The sequence below is a fragment of the Schistocerca serialis genome, chromosome 4 (genome assembly GCF_023864345.2).
Source record: "Schistocerca serialis cubense isolate TAMUIC-IGC-003099 chromosome 4, iqSchSeri2.2, whole genome shotgun sequence".
In the NCBI taxonomy this organism is placed as follows: domain Eukaryota; kingdom Metazoa; phylum Arthropoda; class Insecta; order Orthoptera; family Acrididae; genus Schistocerca; species Schistocerca serialis.
The window spans coordinates 751964409-751984626 of NC_064641.1; the positions used below are offsets into that span (position 1 = coordinate 751964409).

A 20218-nucleotide genomic window follows, 5' to 3' on the forward strand; every position below is an offset into this window, starting at 1 on the left:
CAGTACACAGTACTGGACGGAAATCGAGTAAAAGAATGATATCCAGCGTTCCCCAAGGAAGTATTACTGGTCCTGTGCTGTTCCTAATATGTATAAACTATTTAGGAGACAATCCAAGCAGTCTATTAAAGTCTAGTGAAGTCATCAGAAGATCAAAAACACTTGCAAGATGACTAACACGATATCGTAATTGGGTCTCAGTAAGTAAAAAGTGTCCGCAGCTCGTGGTCGTGCGGTAGCGTTCTCGCTTACCACGCCCGGGTTGGATTCCCGGCGGGCTCAGGGATTTTCTCTGCCTCGTGTTGACTGGGTGTTGTGTGCTGTCCTTAGGTTAGTTAGGTTTAAGTAGTTCTAAGTTCTAGGGGACTGATGACCATAGATGTTAAGTCCCATAGTGCTCAGAGCCAAGTAAAAAGTGTGGGGTCATCCTTATGAGTACGAAACGAAATCCGTTAAACTGAGGTTACACGATAAACCACAAATTTAATGGCTATCAACTAAATGCCTAGGAATTACAATTACGAAAAACTTAAATTGAAAGGATCACGTAGATAATGTTGGGGGAAGGCAAACCGATGACTGCGTTTTGGTTCAAATGGCTCTGAGCACTATGCGACTTAACTTCTGAGGTCATCAGTCGCCTAGAACTTAGAACTAATTAAACCTAACTAACCTAAGCACATCACACACATCCATGCCCGAGGCAGGATTCGAACCTGCGACCATAGCGGTCACGCCTAGAACCGCTCGGCCACAGCGGCCGGCTGAACAAGTCAGTAATGCGTTAGTCCACCTCTGGCTCTTATGCAAGAAGTTAGCCGCCTAATCATTGATTCACAGAGGAGTAGTAGTAGTAGTAGTAGTAGTAGTAGTATGTTCTCCTGAGGGATATCATGCCAAATTCTGTCTATCGCGTTAGATCGTGAAAATTCCGGACTTGGAGGGCCATGTTCATAATGCTATTAACTTCCTGGACTGAAGAGAGATACAGCGACCCTGTTGGCCAGGGTAGGATTTAGCAAGCACAAATACTAGCAGCTATGTGCGGGAGGGCATTATCTTCTTGTTAAGCCGAGGATTGCTTGCCGTGAAGGGCAACAAAACGAGGTGTAGAATATCATCTAAGTACAGCTGGGTTATGATGGTGCCGCAGATGACAACCAACGGGATCCTGCGTCTGTCACTGAAGAATGAGATTCCAGGCCGAAGACCATGTCTGGAGACGCCCTGGACAGCGATGGTATACCAACATGACTGTCGCTCACCATAAGACCTGACAACCAGGAGTGATGGTCTAGGCTGCCATTTATTTTCATAGCAGGACCCTTAGGTTGCCATTCGCGGCACCCTTACAGTACAGCAGTACGTCGACGATATTCTACTCCTCGTTTTGTTGCCCTTCATGGCAAGCTATCCTAGGCTTATATTTCAGCAAGATAATGCTCTTCTCCGTGCTTGCCAAACCCTACTTTGGCCAGCAAGGTCGCTGGATATCTCCCCATTCCAGAACGTTTGGAGCACTATGGGCAAGGCCCTCCAACCAGCTCGAAATTCTGCAGGTCTGTCGCGCCAATTTGACAGAATTTGGCACGATATCCCTCAAGAGGACACTCAACAACTGTCAGTGCCAAGCCTAATCTCTGCTTGCGTTAGGCCCGGAGGTGAACCAACGTGTTATTGACTTGCTCGATTTGTCAAGCTCTCTCTCTTTAATAAATCATTCAATTTTTACAAAATTGCAACCTTTTGTTTCTGTGTACATTTATATAGTTATTTACCGATTCCCGCCCCTTTGGTTAATTCCTTCGTGGTGCATCTTTTTTGTCTATAGAGCGTAATCATTTGTGTCATTGATTGCGGTCAGGAAATCGTCGAAATTGCTAGGACAGGTCCTCTTGGGATATTCTGTAACAATTTGACTAACTGTTTGTCTGGCTGCTCCACAATCTCATTTTGGAGATGGAGCCTTACCCCATTTATGAAGAGAGTCTGTGCTGCTACCATGACTGGGGCGTGGCTGTTAAATTATTGTTTATATTCTGCGCGACTAGTCAAAGGCGTAAGGGGGGGAGGGAGGGTTCCTTCTTATGCAGGAAGTTCTATCAATGTGCAGGGCACTCGTTTCCATGAGTTAAGTTGAACTGAGACGTTTGCAGTTGCATGGCTGTTTTCATGGATAGTTTTCTTGATCGAAGCCGGTTTATTTCTGGGATAACCGCGTCTTGATGGATAGGGAGTTGCGGTTAGGAGCATCATATTCCGCACTAGAGGAAAACAGTTCAAGTGCCGAAGTACGCAGGGTTCCAGCAGCGGAGTCCCAAGTTGTTCCGCACAGCTGATGGAAGATGATTTTCCTAGTTGGTATCTTTGCAGCGATGTTTTCCAGATGCCTCTCGAAGGACTTTGTCGGGTCCAATGTAACCCCTAGATATTCTGAATGCTGATTGTAGTGAAGTAGTCTCACCAAAATACATCTGGAAGTTAATTTTAATAATGAACAGCCTCAGTTGCACCGTGTACCTAGAAATTTACCTAGCTTTCAGCCGGGATAACCCAACCTTCTTCAGAATAACAGCATCTATCGTCTGTCCATAGTGGACCTCGTCAAGCTAAAACTACAGATCCATAAATTATCGTCAGAATGTGAAACTTATCTGGCACTGTCTCGGCCCCACCTCGCGACCGCGATGCGGCAACCACGAGCCCTGTGCTGGAACTGACCGAAGCCCGCTTAGGCGGACACAATACCTTGCGTCTGCGCATAAACTGTATGATAGTTACTTGTTGGGACAAGACGTGAACTTAACTCCTGATCTTGAACTTACTAGTGAAGAGAAATAAAAGGTGTAGCTGAGGAAAAGGGCATATATGTTAGCCTGTACAGAACGTACAGTAAGACAGTGTCTTAACATTTATGTTCATTGGTCATGATATGAGGACATCCTGTGCTTACAAGGTATGGCCTATCTAGGAAATTTTTTTGTGCATAAGCATGAAGTTTAATCACCTAAAAAGGACTTGGGAGGGGGAAGGTTAATATAAAGCCAGCATAGTCATTATTACGACTAGGTCTAGAATTTTTTTAAGACGTAATTGTTAAACACTTGCTTAGCTATGGTTACAACGCATGAACATCCTAGTGACTTAGCACACAAATGGTCATGATTGAACTTATGAACAAGTTTATATCTAATCTGTAACATCCGGAAATATGTGAAGTATAAATTAGATGGTCATTATTCAAGATTAGTATATCTGACCTGAAATGGTCTAGAATCAAGTCAAAAACTAATGCACGTGCCTGATTGAGCTTCTTGGTGAAGTTATGGTCATGAGTTGCAGAAAACACTATAGTAGGGGATAATGTGGCGGCAATGAGGTACTCAATTTGCCTTCATGGAGGTGATCCACACACGTACTGTAAAAACTGTGTGGACCACTGCCATCATAATTCGGGCCTGCAGACCACTGCCATTGAACTTAGGGAATGACAGCGGAACTATGCTTAAAGCTGAAGTGTGACTTGGCGATTTACACTACCTCGAAGAAAAGAGAAAGGTAGCTGTCTACATAAGATTTCGTAATTTGACTTTATACATACATGTAGGTAATAGACTGGGTGCATCAAAAAGAATAATCAGGTTTTTAAAAAATAATAACTATTATGTTAATTGAGATATGTGAGTGAACAACGTACTATTGAGCAAACTCTATAGTGTTTTACACGGTTCCCGCTAGGTAGCAGCAGTGTGCGCCCAATTCAGTTCTAGTAAAAATGGTGTCGGGACAACAGAAAGAGTTTTGTATTCTAAGTTTTGCGCAGTGCGGGTCTGTAATAACTAATAACTGTTCAGCGTGACCTTCGTACTATGTATGGTGTGGATCCGCCTGCAGCACAGAGCATTAGACAATGGCATGCACAATTCCGAGAAACTGTTTGTGTGAAGGCAAATCGCCGGATCGTCCCCGAGTATTTGACACAGAAGTCTAACACATCCACCATAATTTCACAAGTAGTCCGCAGAAATCCGTTCGCCGTGCAGCTCGACAGCTCAACATGCCCCCGATGTCCGTCTGGCGTGTGTTGCGTCGACGTTTACACATGAAACAATACAAAATTCAGCGACTGCAAGCTCGTCGTGAAGGTGTCAACGTGTGTTCTGTAATTTCTATCTTGGCAAGATGGAAGGTGACAGTTTTCTTCCACGCTCAATGTTTAGCGACGAGGCAACATTCCAGTTAAATGGAGATGTGAATTGCCATAATGTGAGAATATGGGGTAAGGAACAACTACAAGAAGTTGTACAACATGAGAGGGACTCTCCAAAATTTGATGTGTTTTGTGCAGTTTCACGGTAAAAGGTCCATTTTTAATTGCCGAGAATACTGTTACAGGAAGCACATATATCGATATGCTTGAGAACTTTCTTTTTCCACAGTTCTAGACTGATTCGAACGACTTCATTTACTAGTAGGATGGGGCACTGCCACACTGGCATCAGGAAGTACGGGAAATTATAAATCAAAGGATTACTGAACGACGGATCTGTCATACTGGACAAAATGATTCAGCCTTTCATTACTGGCCTTCGAGATCGCCGGACCTGACTGTGTGTCATTATTTCTAGTGGCGAACTCAAGACAAGCTCGCTGTAGTGTGGGAACAATTTCTATAACGCATTGACATATGTCGTGCATTTCAAGGGGGTATATTTAACGCCTATGAATAGGTGTGGAAAGAACTGAGTTTCCTGTTCATCAAAAAGAAAAAAAATCATTGAATATGTTTGTTTTAGAAATATTGGCGTGCCAAGTCGGGTGATTCTTTTTGATACATCCTCAACTGTAGTAATTTGAATTTACTGTTCGAGGAGAGTTAAAGGAATAACGACAAAATAAGAGTTTATAACGGGGAAAGATTGTTACCAAAAATCTCGAGAAGTACTTGACCGATTTACTTTAAAGTTACTAACCCCACCGCCAAATCAGTGTTCTGCAAATTACAAAGATTCAGACATGAGCAACGAACTGCAACAGTAATAAGACTTGCACCACCGAATACTAAAAGTATCTCCACAGGTATTGGTTTCTGGACATACAGTTTTGACCAACAGTACGTCCTGCAGTAATCTGTGATACTGTAAGCACCCTGTATAGAAAAGTACGTTGTGATTTTTTTACTTCAGTTTTGCCTACGAGAAGAAAGGGTTCGTGCAGGTTACGGCGGCCGATGTACAATGCCCAATTTTCGTCCAAAGCGCTAGACGAGTTTGTTCATTTGTTCGGAAGGGGAGGCCTATTGTTTGCCCCCTTTCGCCTGGTCAGCGAAGCGCTGTGATGACAGAATCGAGGGGCACGCCCTGCAGTCTTTGTCAAACGATTTTACAAAAACTATCTGCTAAAAAAAATAGTTTTTGCATTTCTTTAGCTTTGTATGTCAGCTTCATCGTGACGTGCCCATCATTTCGTTAATGGTCATAGTTATTGTGATATTTGCGTTTAATTAAGACACTGCGTGAAACTAGAAAAAGTTTGCAATGAAAAATAAGGGTCTCTATGATTTAGCGTTTGGTGCGTATAACATAATATGTTCCTGCATATGAAATTTAGCTAACATACTGAATTTTTCTTTAGATTTAGGTAGAGATCTGTCTCTGCAATCTCGAGGAAATTGCTGTCGTAGCACACAAATTTGTGATAAATCCAGAATGAAATATCGACAACAATCTTCTGTCCTATAAACGGTATGAGAGATCGAAACGAGATTTTGGCAAACGATAGCACGCAAGGAGACGAGTATTTTGCCATATGGTTATTAAGTAGAATTTCATTATCTATCGTGTCTTTCCACTAACTGCAGACTTTTCCGATGAAAGAATAATTTTTAAGGCCCATCGATAACTGGTGCAATGAGAAATGCTGTAGGTTTTTGGAACAATATAAGTGACACATTTACGAGGCGTGTTTTTCAAGTAAGGTCCGTTTTGTTGTAGACACTAGTAGTTCGCGAGCATACCACAAGGAGGGCGTGCGTCGTGTACCGGCTTGCCTCGGTGTCAACTGTACTGTTTCAGCTCTGTAGCTAACCTGTACGGTTCTGTTGTGAGTTTTCAAAATGTTTAAGACTATAAACTCGGCCGCCGCGTGTGAGGTTTGCTCAGTGATACGGTTTTTGTCAGCAAGGAACCTGTCTGCTGCAGAAATTCATCGACAGATTTACGAAGTGTGCGGTGATACTGTTATGAGTGAAAGAAAAATGCGTAAGCGAGAGTGAGAATTCAAAGGTGGCCATGACAACGTCAATGATTAGGACCGCTCCGGTCGCCCTTCTTTGATTACAGACGATTTGGTGGCTTCAGTTGAAGCGAGGATTTGTCAGAACAGGCGCTTCACAATAACAGTCTCACTAACGGATTTCCTGACGTGTCGAAATCAGTGCTTTACAACATTGTTCCTGAACACCCAAAGTTTAGGAAACTGCTCCCGTTGGCTCCCGAAACTCCTAACAGAGGACCACAAAAACCAAAAATTTGAGTGTGCGATGAAGTTCTTGCAATCACGAAGAAGGTGATGGTTTTTTGAGTGGGATCGTAACTGGAGACTAAACATGGGTTTCGCATATCACGCTCGAATCGAAGCAACAGAGCATGGAATGGAGACACACAGTCGCCTGTAAAGGTGAAGGCCAAACAGACTGTCCCAGCTCAAAATCATGGCGTCGGTGTTTTGGGATAGGCATGGTGTTTCGTTGGTCGACTTCATGCAACGAGGAAACATTATGAATGTAGAAGCATACTGTCAAACCCTGAGAAAGTTACACAGAGCTATTCAAAACAAAAGACGCAGCAAGCTGACAAAGGGAATTGTCCTTCTCCATGACAATGCAAGACCTCGCACTGCAGGTCAGACCCGCAATTTATTGGACAGTTTTGGCTGGGAAGTTTTAGACCACCCACCCTAAAGTCCTGACCTTGCGCCGAGCAATTAACATCTATTCCTCCACCTCAAACACCACCTCAGTGGCAACCGTTACAATGATGATGACGACGACGACGACGACGACGACGAAAACGACGACGACGACGAAAACAGCAGTGAACTCTTGGTTATCGGAGTAGGCGACAAGTTTTTATGAAGAGGGTATTTTAAAATTGGTTGAGTGGTATGATACGTGTTTGAACAAACTTGGCAACTATGTCGCAACTAAAGTGAAGTATGTACTGTTCGAAAATAAATTTACTATTTTGAAAAAAGCCTTTCGTTGTGTACTTATGTCCAAATGGACCTTACTTAAAAAACACGCCTCGTATTTTTGTACATGGGATGCGCTTATTCACATTCCTTGGCCTCCGATCCTCACGTGATAAACCAAGCAAACCATTGAGTCAATTTTCTCGTAGGTTCGTCTGCACAATTTGTTAGTGAGGAGACGGTGCATGAACTTTGCTGTCTTTTAGCAAAAGAGCGAATTTTAACATAGCAAGAAGAGAAATGTAGGTTTTATTCAAAATTCGCCACACATGACCCTTCTCTCAAAGTTAAAAACGATGAATAATGTAACACCTCGGTTCGGTTTACAGTGATAAAAACTATAGAAAGAATAATTTAAAATTAAGAATAGAATTTTTAGAGGGGAAGATAGTGTAGAATCAGAGTTCGGTAATTGCAGATCAAAATTATAGTATATCAGCACGTAGTTTAACGTCTAAGTACAGCAAAGCCACGGAAGCTCCGTCATGGGGAAGGCAGTGACGTTAAACTCTTGTGATGAAAAACCTATAAAAAGGCCTGGTCGTCTTTATTACCGCCTTCTTTCCTTGATTGTTTCGTTAAAGGGCGGGGAACCCGTGTCAGTCAGCGAGACAATTAGATTGGACTTTATCGTGTTAAGATTCACGATAAACTGTTAGAGTATTACGGAGATTAAAAGTGATGTAGTGTACGATCTCCGACTGTTGTAGCAGCGGAGTGGTAAGGGGATTTTAGGACTTTAGTGCTAGATTGGAACTTTACGGTCATATAGACGAGAGAAACTCAAATTATCTGCTGATACGAGTGAATTCAGAGGTACCGGTATTCAGATATTAATGTGTGGACTTTTGAAAGTGTCGTGTACCGTTAGTTGCGAATCTGGACGTAGAGCGCGTGCATATCGGCATTTGCGGACTATTTAGATTCCTCCAGGCTAGGAACCTTTTAAATAGACCATCATCCATCACCATCTTAATCCTCGAATATAGAGTGAAAGTGAAATACAAGAGTATTGTGCTTATTTCATTTACCTAGTACTAATCAGTGAAGGTTTTACGGAACCAAAGCTATTCAGCAGTAAGTCAGCACCATCTAGCGGAAACCATAGGCATTAACTAATACGCTAACGGTTACGTGTTTAACGGAGTGCTTAATATGAACTTTTGTGACTCCTTGACGTCCCCACTCCCTCCGAAAGGTGGCGCAGGCTGTCTTAATCATAAAAGGGGAGAGTTTTAGCCGGGCAAATTACTAAATAAAAGCGATATTTACAAGACTCGCAGTAATAGTAAAACGCAAGGCCTGCACCTCATCGGAGAGTCGTCGCTGTCACGTCGAGAAGCAAAGCCGGAAAACCAACCGACGATGCGTATCTACGAGCAGACGTCGACGTGGAGTACCTAAAAAGGTAACCACAAGAGAGTTGGGGATGCTTCAACACGTAGGGCGAAAAGAAATCGCTGCATTTGTTGCATTTTCATAGGAATTATTTTTGGATACTTGCCAAAGGAGAGGTGGTTGATTTTTTCTCATGGTCACCATGGAAGTGTGGGTGTGGAGATCCTTTACTTATTTACCGAAATTATGAGCGTAGGCTACAGTTTGGATCGCAGTGCTACTCTAGCGCTTAGCATTTCCCCTACAGTGCATTGACGAACTCCCACCAGCCACCCACCCACTACCGCCCTCGCCCTGCCCACTGCGCATCTAGCGGCCCCGTTATTTTGCGCGCACTATAGTAGTAGTAGTAGTAGTAGTAGTAGTAGCAGTAAGTGTGAGCGAGTGTGTTTTTACCTTGGAGGTGATCTTGAACCTGGAGAAGGGCCGCACGAAGCGGCGGTAGCGGATGGTGCAGGCGCCCTGGACAACGGCGCCTCCCTTCTGTCGGATCTTGCGGTACAGCCCGGTGCGCTCGTAGAAGTCGACGCGGGCGAAGTCCAGTTCGCGCAGGTAGCGCGCGTTGTTCATATGGAATAGCAGCGTGTCCACGTCCGTCGTGAGGCACACACCTGCCGCAAGAAGTACACTGCTTACCACCGTGTCCACCGACACACGACACAGATTAAGTTATACCAGGTCATATACCAAAACCGTATTTTTTGTTACGTTTGCCACAGAGATTATATAACACACACACACACACACACACACACACACACACACACACACACACACACACACACACACACACACACACACATATATTAGGGATGGGAAAACCTGATCGGTTGATACCGATAGCGATATTTCAGTTCTAAATAACCGTTATTTTTCCGTATTTATATGGTCTCAGTTATAACGGGCATTTTTTGTTTTCATTAACAACCAGATGAAAACGGACATATGGATTAGCCATAGCAGCGGAGCTAAATTTTTTCATTATTAAAAGTATTTATAAAAAGTATTTTTTTTGTAAAATTTGCATTGCTTTGAAATATTTCGGAAAAGCCATCAATGCTGTTTTAAAACTAATGCCGACAGAAATGAGCAACGAACATATGGCATAAGAACTATTACAGCACTGCTGGGACAGGGTACCTGTCACCAGGAGGATTTGCGATTTCCTGTCGGAGGGGTCACAGTTCGTTGTAATTGACGGAAAGACATGGAGTAAAACAGAAGTGATTTCTGGCGTTCCCCAAGGTAGAGTTATAGGCCCTTTGCTGTTCCTTATCTGTATAAACGATTTGGGAAATAATCAGAGCAGCCCTCTTCGGTTGTTTGCAGATGACGCTGTCGTTTATCGACTAATAAAGTCCTCAGAAGATCAAAAACTGCGAAACGAATTAGAAAAATATCTGAATGGTGCGAAAAGTGGCAGTTGACCCTAAATAACGAAAAGTGGGAGGTCATTCACATGAGTACTAAAAGGAACTCAAATTTCGGTTACACGATAAATCAGTCTAATCTAAAAGGCCTAAATTCAACTAAATACCTAGTCCTTACAATTACGAACAACTTAAATTGGAAAGAACACATAGAAAATATTGTGGGGAAGGCTAACCAAAGACTTCGTTTTATTGGCAGGACGCTTAGAAAATGTAACAGACCTACTAAGGAGACTGCCTACACTACGCTTGTTCGTCCTCTTTTAGAATACTTCTGTGCTGTGCTGTGTGGGATCCTTACCAGGTAGGACTGACGGAGTACATTGAAAAGGTTCAAAGAAGGGCAGCACGTTTTGTATTATCGCGAAATATGGGAGAGTGTCACAGAAATGATACAGGATTTGGGCTGGAAATCATTAGAAGAAAGGCGTTTTCCGTTGCGACGGAATCTTCTCACGAAATTCCAATCACCAACTTTCTCCTCCGAATGCAAAAATATTTTGTTGAGACCGACTTACATAGGGAGGAACTATCACCAAGATAAAATAAGGAAAATCAGAGCTCGTACGGAAAGATACAGGTGTTCATTCTTTCCGCGTGATATACGAGATTGGAATAATATAGAATTGTGAAGGTAGTTCGATGAACCCTCTGCCAGGCACTTAAATGTGATTTGCAGAGCATCCATGAAGATGTAGATGAGGCGTGTCCTGTTGGGTGGTATGCGTGTACGTGCACTGTCCAAGACTTGCCTCTTCTGGTCTATTTGGTAAGGCCTCAATGTCGCCGTTGGACATTCTTTGTATATCAGAATGGTATCAATTCCAGTCCGGAAATATTTTACGAAGTGACGTAGCAATGAAGTACAATGCTTCATTTACAGCAAAAGTAGAAAGTAGCTGATGTGCCGCATGTGCCTACATGGTATGCCGTTATCTGCTTGAAAATGAGCAAATTAACATGAAAAAGAGTGTTCTCCATCCACAATTTTCATCCTTTAGCACTGAATATTCGTAATGCGCAAATAGTCGTATGATCCTCGATTACAACATGATTTTTGAGCAAAGATTCAATAAATGAGAATCAGTAGGGGACTGCTTTTTGTAGTATTCAACTGCTTACTACGTTTCGCGAAAAGCAGCTGACGGTGAACGGATTAAGTTTTCCGTTATTTGCTTATTTGATTTCAAATGACTCTGAGCACTATGGGACTTAACTTCTGGGGTCATAAGTCCCCTATAACTTAGAACTACTTAAACCTAACTAACCTAAGGACATCACACACATCCATGACCGAGGCAGGATTCGAACCTGCGACCGCAGTGGCCGCGCGGTCCCAGACTGTAGCGCCGAGAACCGCTCGGCCACCCCGGCCGGCCTTATTTGATTTAATGTTTTGCCGGCCGGCCTTATTTGATTTAATGTTTTGATTGTATATATCTTAAAACTGTGGGAGCGACGTTTTCTCGACCTTTGATTTCTACATTTATTATGCGAAATAATAGGAATAAAAAAATTTAAATCTGTTATTTCATAAACCGGTTATTTTGACGGTTTTTACAGACGGGCTAAAGTGGTATAGCCGAAAATCTGTTTCTTCGAAATAACTGCCGTCGTAACACACACACACACACACACACACACACACACACTCTAAAAGTGGTATAATAAAATGATGAAATCAAACAACAATGTAGTCTGTTCTGCTACACAGCCGGCATTGACAATCAAGACAATACGTGCAGCACACAGAAGAACTGTCTTCGCTGAACACGCTTTCAGTAACGAGAAACTGCTTCTGACAAGCAAGCACGTAAGTATTAAAGCTAGGAAAGAATGCATCAAAACAACTGTCTTGAGTTTATTGTTATACGGCTCTGAAACATCGGTGTTAATGAAACAGGCCATGCAGCGCCCGGAAACAATGGAAATGATGTGTGGAAGGATACTAAAAATAAGCTGGACAGAGTGCAATGAGAGGATACTCAGGGAAGTCGATGAAATGGGGGAAAAGGAAAAAAAAATCGTAGACCACACGTTACGTTACAACGAATTGTTGGCCACCCTATCCGAAGGACAGGTTTTAGAAGAAAGGGAGACGAGACCGCGGAAGAATCGTCTTGAAACTATGATGGAATTAAATTGAAACCGTACACTAACGAGAAACTTGTGCTGCGAACATGACCACCTTGCTCATCTGGTGCTCAAGTGACTATACAGATTAGACTGGCGTTTAATCTGTCATCCCAGATCATAAAAACTGATAGCCTATTAGCTTCGTGGGGGCAATCTATCTGAAAGAAGTCAGCTGCCGCGCACATCGGAAAACGTCGTTTGATAAATTCCTGTACTCGTCAGGGGCCTCGTCGGTTGCTTACGGTTGGAGGACCTGCGCATATCAGTACAATAATTTTCTTTAATGATTGCTGGATGTCTGATCGGTTAAAATATTTATTTAAATAGTGTGTAAAAATCACTCAAGACACACAAACGTCGAGTTTATAAAGCAATTGGAGAACGTATTTACATATTTAAAACAGATCAAGGGTAAGAAAATAAATAGTTGTTAGGGTCGCCACGAGAATGGTGCTGGACAATTACCACGGAGATGGTGTCGAGACACAAAGGACACAATTTATGTTTTCAGCCGTGATGGCAAATTACATAATTACGCAAAACGGTTATAATTCAAACAGAAACACAACAGGTCAATGGATACGGGAAGAATCACAAAGTAACTTCATTAGGCAGGCGAGTTCTACTGAGTTAACTTTATTACGAAACAAAACATGAGTGATTACAAAAGCTGCGCGGGATTAGCCGAGCGGTCTAGGGCGCTGCAGTCATGGACTGTGCGGCTGTTCCCGGAGGAGATCGGGCGCGTGCGCGTGCGCGTGCGCGTGCGCGTGCGCGTGCGCGTGCGCGTGCGCGTGCGCGTGCGCGTGCGCGTGTCCTTAGGATAATTTAGGTTAAGTGGTGTGTCAGCTTAGGGACTGATGACCTTAGCAGTTGAGTCCCATAAGATTTCACACATCTTTAACATTTTTGATTATAAAAAGAATCTCCTTTGAAGCAAGAATTCGGTTGCAGAAAAATACGTGAGGTGCGTAGATCAAGATAAGACGACTAAAAAATAGAAACGAGGAATGTGCCACTCTTTCCTCAACTTACTGAGATTCCCACAGTTGGGAGTGTGCACTGTAAATGCGATCTTGCCATGACTGAGGGGTTACCGGAAAGACGGGGTGCGCTGAGATTACTCGCCGCGGATGCATGTAAATTCAAAGTGAAACTTCCAAGTCTCTGAACAGGGCTGAAGTCAAGAAAAACACAGGCGAGCGCAGGATCCAGAGTAGTCACACCAAGTAGAAGTTCGAATCCAAATACCCATGCCCGTCAGTTTTTGGTAATCTTCCTTCAGATCTAGGAAAGACACCTCACACAATTTTTTTAGCCAATCCCAGAAAGGGTCTACGTGCTCTTCCAATCGAAAGACGTGAAAGCTCGTTCCCTAGCTCCCACCATAAAGTTATAGACGTATTCGTTAATAAGGGGAAATGGGAAACGAGTGTATCCCCGATCCCATGTACTGACTTGTTTGTCTGAGATTCTGGAAATTCCGTTGGGCATCGGACAGCTCTCCCAAGGGACGGACAAAGTTTGGAAGTTTGCAGACGAACGAGTAGCTGTTTATTTTGCTTGAGGAAATGTGTCTCGAGACCACACGCAGCACGATAGCGGCAAGTGGACACCTGAGGACACAATCCATAGGTTACTAGCAAGTAGAGCTCAACCCCTTCTCCGCTGGTTTCTTGTTCTGCTATACAGGACAGCAGTCTTGCATTCCGTCGCTCACTGTATGCGCAGACAGAACCACGAGAAAAATCCCTGAAAGGCTCGCCTGACTGCCTCTGAGGTCTGATAGCGTAGGAACTGCCTTTTAAGCGACCGAAAGCTCTTCCAAAGCATATGAAATTTCCTCCTGTGTTCACCTGAGCGAAAAGGAGTTCCCCTGGTCAAGACCAAGTGCAGTTAATGGGAAAAATTACAAGAATGAAATGTTAGGGTAGGTACAGAGAGTTGGGTAATCCACGTTCTTACAAGCCACCCTTAACCACTGATTTAGTCAGCGCGAAATACCGGTGAAAAATTGACAAGTAAAAACTTAAGAGTCTCGTATGCAAATAGGATAAAACTACAGGAGAAAGGTCTGAAACAGGTTTCCGCCTAACACGCTGACTTTAAACGCTTAGGAGAGAGAAATACGGTTGCAGCGACAATGCCTAATCTTTAGAAGACAAAGTTGGATTCATCACCCGAAACAAATAACGCTGTGTGGTTAATTTTTTGATCGTTTGCAAGTACTGGTCTACAGTCCTGGTATACAATGAGATCCAGCAGTACTGCACTGTAGCACTCCGCTAGAGAAGGCAGAACACAATGGTGTAGCCCTTTATTAAAGTTGAGTGATTACAACTTTATGTCTACCCCTCGCTCATGTTTGTACTTCAAGGACGACGTTTTATTGTGATGCTATTTTCGTATAAAATATTCTGTCTTTCTGTCACCGCAGTTTAGAGATCGGAATGTGCAAGTAAAAGTTTAACCCTGTAGTGATCATTTTCACTACAATGGACTGCAGTTAATGGTCGCTTTTGGACAGTCCACTGCAGTGGGCACTCCCTTTTGGTGTTGTGCCCTGTATGTATTTGCAGCCCGCTGACTGAAAACGCCAGAGAAGTGATCATTCCAAGCTGCCGACTGCAGTTAATAGGGAGAATAGGTTATAATTTTAGTTGTAGATGAAAATCAGCTATCAGTGATGAGAAACTCGCCGAGTTGTTTACGTTGGAGCGTTAGCGGAAGCACCACTACCACACAGACGACATTAGGATGAAGGTCGACAGAAAGCAGGTGATTGTCCATTAAATGTGGCCGTCTAGCTGAATTTGTTATAGTTATTTATTACCGAGTAAGGCGATGGAGCTTCTCGCCAGAAGTTATACTTTTTATTCGATACTGATGCAGAAAGTAGTTCGAGAACAGGTGATTCGTCTTTTTTCTCTAGGTGGAGAACTTGCTGCGATGAACATTTATGGGACAGCGTGGCACGTCTGAACTACACCGTCTAATTTTGCTTGTTTGTCATTCCCTGCTCCGAGCCTTAGAGTGAGCTATTTGACATTCGAATCGTATGGAGCCCCAGTGCTTTTAAAACAAATATCAAGCGCGCTGTTATTGAGTCAGAGGGGTTCCCAATTGGGAATAAATGCGGGTTCTAGAATTTGCTTTACAATCTAGACGAACCTTGGTTGGAATCGGGGGGTTTGAAACGTCGTGCTCTGATTAACCTGTGCTCTCCAAGAAGTGTTAGAAACCCGCAGCGTTACAGTTTTATCTGGTCACAAATGCTCACAACCTCTCATAACTGTCATTGCTCATAGTTTCAGACATTATCCACAATCGCAAGCCATAGATTTTGGAACAGAACTGTCGAAAAATGTTGAGTGTGAGGCGTAAACGAAAACCTAGTCTATCCAAAAATAATAACTTTACTCACTTCCATCACGGGAACAAACAACAAAAAACTTAGATGATTCGTATATAAACTCTTGCTGTCACTTTGCAACGCTCAGAGCATTACCTATTGCTGCCCTCTACGACGACTTTTTATCAGATATCGTTTAATGCCCATTTCGAACTGTTGGTATAAATCCCCAGACTCTACAGTGGGTTACAGAAAAACAGTCCATCTGGTACTAGGTCTACAACTTTTCTTCCGTCGTTTTTTCCTCGAATTTCGGGGCTTTATTGTGAAAAACTTACAAAAAATGATTATTCATAGTACTGCCCATCGCTGGCCACTACAGTCTCCTATTTTCGGATAGCATACCAATCCCGAGGCGGAAGAACTGGGCGTCTTGTGGGGATCCATGAACAGATTTAATTTTCTTCTTGTTCATATGATCGGAAGTGCTGGTTAGCCAGATTGTATGCCACTGATCGAAGAAGGTGGAAGTCCGAGAGCAACGCATGGAGAATACGGCGGTAGGGATAGGACTCCTCATTTCAACGTTTCCATATATATTTGACGGGTTTTGCGACATGGGGTCGAGCACTGACCTGCTGCAAAATTAGCTTTACGTGTCTATCGGTGTACTGTGGCCGTTTGTGTTTCAGTGTTGCGCTCGAACGAATCAATTTCTTTCGATAATTATGCCCTGTGACCGTCTTCGACTGTTCCAGTAGCTACGAAAACGTTCTGTCTTCCCCCGCCATGCCGGTCTTAGACATCAAAATCACCGATCTTAAGGCGTTGAAAACGTTCTCTGCACGTTTTTCCACTAACAGTTCCCTCACCATTGGTCTTACCCAGCATTTTAAGAGCCACAGCCGCGGATTTCTTCATGTTAAGCAGAAAATTAAAACTTCCCGCAAATGGCGAGAAATGGGTACGTAAGTTGACGTACGTAATCGAGAATAACTTTATGATACAATGACAAATCTAATAATATTTTTATGGCATTATGTTTACAGATGTCTAAGCTTATTGTATTAGATCTATGACCAGCCCAATGAACCCCACTTGCCGCTACTGCCGTCTATTGCAGAACGGTGGAAGCAAAGTTGTAGACCTAATAAATAGTATCAGGACACCAATATGTAGCGCGGAACTGACTACTAGGTGTCACAGGAGGTAAGCCTGCCAGTATAAAAGGAGGCTGAGAGTATTGTGTAGCAGAGAAGCAGTACAAGCTGAAAGGGTAGACTGGGACAGCTGTCTATTCGAACGTGGACTAGTTATTGGCTATCACCCGAGTACAAGATCTGAAATGATCATGATCGATTTGTGAAAGCTGCGTAAGTCAGCTGTTAGTTAAGTGATTGTGAAATGGAAACGCGAAGGAACAACCATAGCTAAATAAAGACCCCGTGTACTGACAGACAGGCACCACCGAGTGTTATGGAGAGTGGTGTTAAGAGATCGCATCAGATCAGCGGAAGGAATGACTCAGTTCCCACATATTACCATCAATGATTGTACATAGGGAGTTACACTAATGGCCATTAACATTGCTACACCACGAAGACGACGCACTACAGACGCGAAATTTAACAGACAGGAAGCAGATGCTGTGATATGCAAATGATTAGCTTTTCAGAGCATTCACACAAGGTTGGCGCCGGTGGCGACACCTACAAAGTGCTGACATGGGGAAAGTTTCCAACCAATTTTTCATACACAAACAGCAGTTGACCGGCGTTGCCTGGTGAAACGTCGTTGTGATCCTCGTGTAAAGAGGAGAAATACGTACCACCACGTTTTAGACTTTGATAAAGGAGGGATTGCAACCTATCGCGATCTCTGTTTATCGTATCGCGACATTGCTGCTCGCGTTGGTCGAGATCCAATGACTGTTAGCAGAATATGGAATCGGTGGGTTCAGGAGGGTAATACGGAACACGGTGCTGGATTCCAACGGCCTCGCATCACTAGCAGTCGAGATGACAGGCATCTTATCCGCATGGCTGTAACGGATCGTGCAGCCACGTCTCGATCCCTGAGTCAACAGATGCGGACGTTTGCAAGGCAACAACCATCTGCACGAACAGTTCGGTGTCGTTTGCAGCAGCATGGACTATCAGCTCGGAGACCATGGCTGCGGTTACCCTTGACGCTGCATCGAAGACAGGAGCGTCTGCAATGGTGTACTCAACGACGAACCTGGGTGCACGAATGGCAAAACGTTATTTTCTCGGATGAATCCAGGTTCTGTTTGCAGCGTCATAATGGTCGCATCCGTGTTTGGCGACGTCGCGGTGAACGCACAATTGAAGCGTGTATTCGTTCAAAAAATGGTTCAAATGGCTCTGAGCACTATGGGACTTAAAATATATGGTCATCAGTCCCCTAGAACTTAGAACTACTTAAACCTAACTAACGTAAGGACATCACACAACACCTAGTCAACACGAGGCAGAGAAAATCCCTGACCCCGCCGGGAATCGTGTATTCGTCATCGCCATACTGGCGTGTCACCTGGCGTGATGGTATGGGGTGCCATTGGTTACACGTCTCTGTCACCTCTTGTTCGCATTGACGGCACTTTGAACAGTGGACGTTACATTTCAGATGTGTTACGATCCGTGGCTCTACCCTTCATTCGATGCCTGCGAAACCCTACATTCCAGCAGGATAATGCACAACCACGTGTTGCAGGTCCTGTACGGTCCTTTCTGGATACAGAAAATGTTAAGACTGCTGTCCAGGCCAGCACATTCTCCAGATCTCTCACCAATTTTGAAAACGTCTGGTCAATGGTGGCCGAGCAACTGGCTCGTCACAATACGCCAGTCACTACTCTTGATGAACCGTGGTATCGTGTTGAAGCTGCATGGGCAACTGTACCTGTACACGCCATCCTAGCTCTGTTTGACTCAATGCCCAGGCTTATTAAGTCCGTTATTACGGCCAGAAGTGGTTGTTCTGGGTACTGATTTCTCAGGATCTATGCACCCAAACTGCGTGAAAATGTAATCACATGTCAGTTCTAGTATAATATATTTGCTCAATGAATACCCGTTTATCATCTGCATTTCTTCTTGATGTAGCAATTTTAATGGCCAGTAGTGTAAAAAGAATGCGGTACAAAAAATTGAGCAACTCCTGACAATGCCACACATTTTTGTAGATAGTGCTGAGTGATGCTTGAGGTGATGCTTGAGGTGATGTGAAGAGCGACGCCGCTATACAGTGGATGATTGGAAACGAGTTATTTGGAGTTACAAGTCACGCTATACCATACGGCAAACCGACAAAGGTTTGGTTGGCGAATGTCTGGGCAACGTTACCTGCAATCATGTGTAGCGGCAATAATGAGGTGGTACGGAGGAGGAGGAGGAGGAGGAGGAGGAGGAGGAGGAGGAGGAGGTGGTGGTGTAATATGGAGGCAATTTCGTGGTTGGGATGTTGCCCCCTTCACCTAAAAAAATCGCTAGATCCGAAGGATATGAACTTTTACAGCACTGTGTACTGTGTGAAGTAGAGGGAGACTTCGGAGACAATGCTCCCTTTCAACATGAAAATGCTCCCTATCATAAAGCAGCATCCGCGAGGCACTGGTTGTGGGTTCCCGGCCTGCCCAGAGTGCCGACCTGACCGTTTGAGAAGAGCTAGAACATCAGCTTCGGACCTGATCTCACAAACTAAGTAGCGGAATGGGTAGCACACTGGACTCGCATTCGGGAGGACGACGGTTCAAACCCGCGTCCGGCCATCCTGATTTAAGTTTACCGTGATTTCTCTAAATCGCTTCAGGCAAATCCCAGGACGGTCCCCTAGCAACCAACCAAATCCTAACGTCCAACATCACTACCGTCTTTCGTTTTGGCTTTCGAAGAATCTGCTTCCACTCCTCCACAGACATTCAACAGACACCACACTGGAGGCGTCCCCAACAGTTTCCAAGCCGTCATAAAGACGAATTCGAATCAAGAATACCTGCAATAATTGTAGAACCATATCGGTGAGAACGGTTTGTAGAAGTAGTTTGGAACATAGTGTGTTCCAACATTATGAAAGACCTAAAAAAGAAGTCCACTGTCACACAACCAACAGAGATTCAGAAAATATCGTTCTTGTGAAACAACTGGCTCTTTATAAGCACGAAATAATATGTGCAATTGACAGGGGATCGTAAATTGATCGCTGCATGATACTGTATCCTTACCATATACGACTGATGGAAGACAGTTCCAATGAAGACAGCTCACTTTGTATTATCACTAAAGAGGGCAAAGTTTCAGGGGTGTAATAAGCGAACTGGGGTGAGAACTATTGAAACAAAGGCTTTTTCAGTGCGGCGAGATGTTTTCTCGAAAATTCCATCACCAACTTTCTGCTCTAAAGGCCAAAATATTTTGTGAGAAATGACAATCTCATTGAAATAAACGAAAAAGAAATCGCTCAGAATAACTCAGTTAATTTTCAGTTTTACCCATCAAAAAAATACTCTGAAGGTGCACAGAACCTGTGCACCCCCGGCCAAACACTAACTACAGAATAATCGCGTAGATTTAGATCCCCCAAGATCCTCGATGTCAGCAGCTGGTTATATTTTAACAGTGAGCATTCTTGA

General features: G+C 43.7%; 1 protein-coding gene across 1 annotated transcript in view; it reads right to left on the bottom strand.

The window, feature by feature from the left end:
- The window catches only part of LOC126473290 (protein THEM6-like), a 209435-nt gene that overhangs the window by 11730 nt on the left and 177487 nt on the right, over positions 1-20218 (bottom strand). Inside the window, exon 3 of the mRNA XM_050100249.1 lies at positions 9046-9260. Within this exon, the coding sequence (XP_049956206.1) occupies positions 9046-9260 (215 nt within the window). The remainder of the gene's footprint in view (positions 1-9045; positions 9261-20218) is intronic.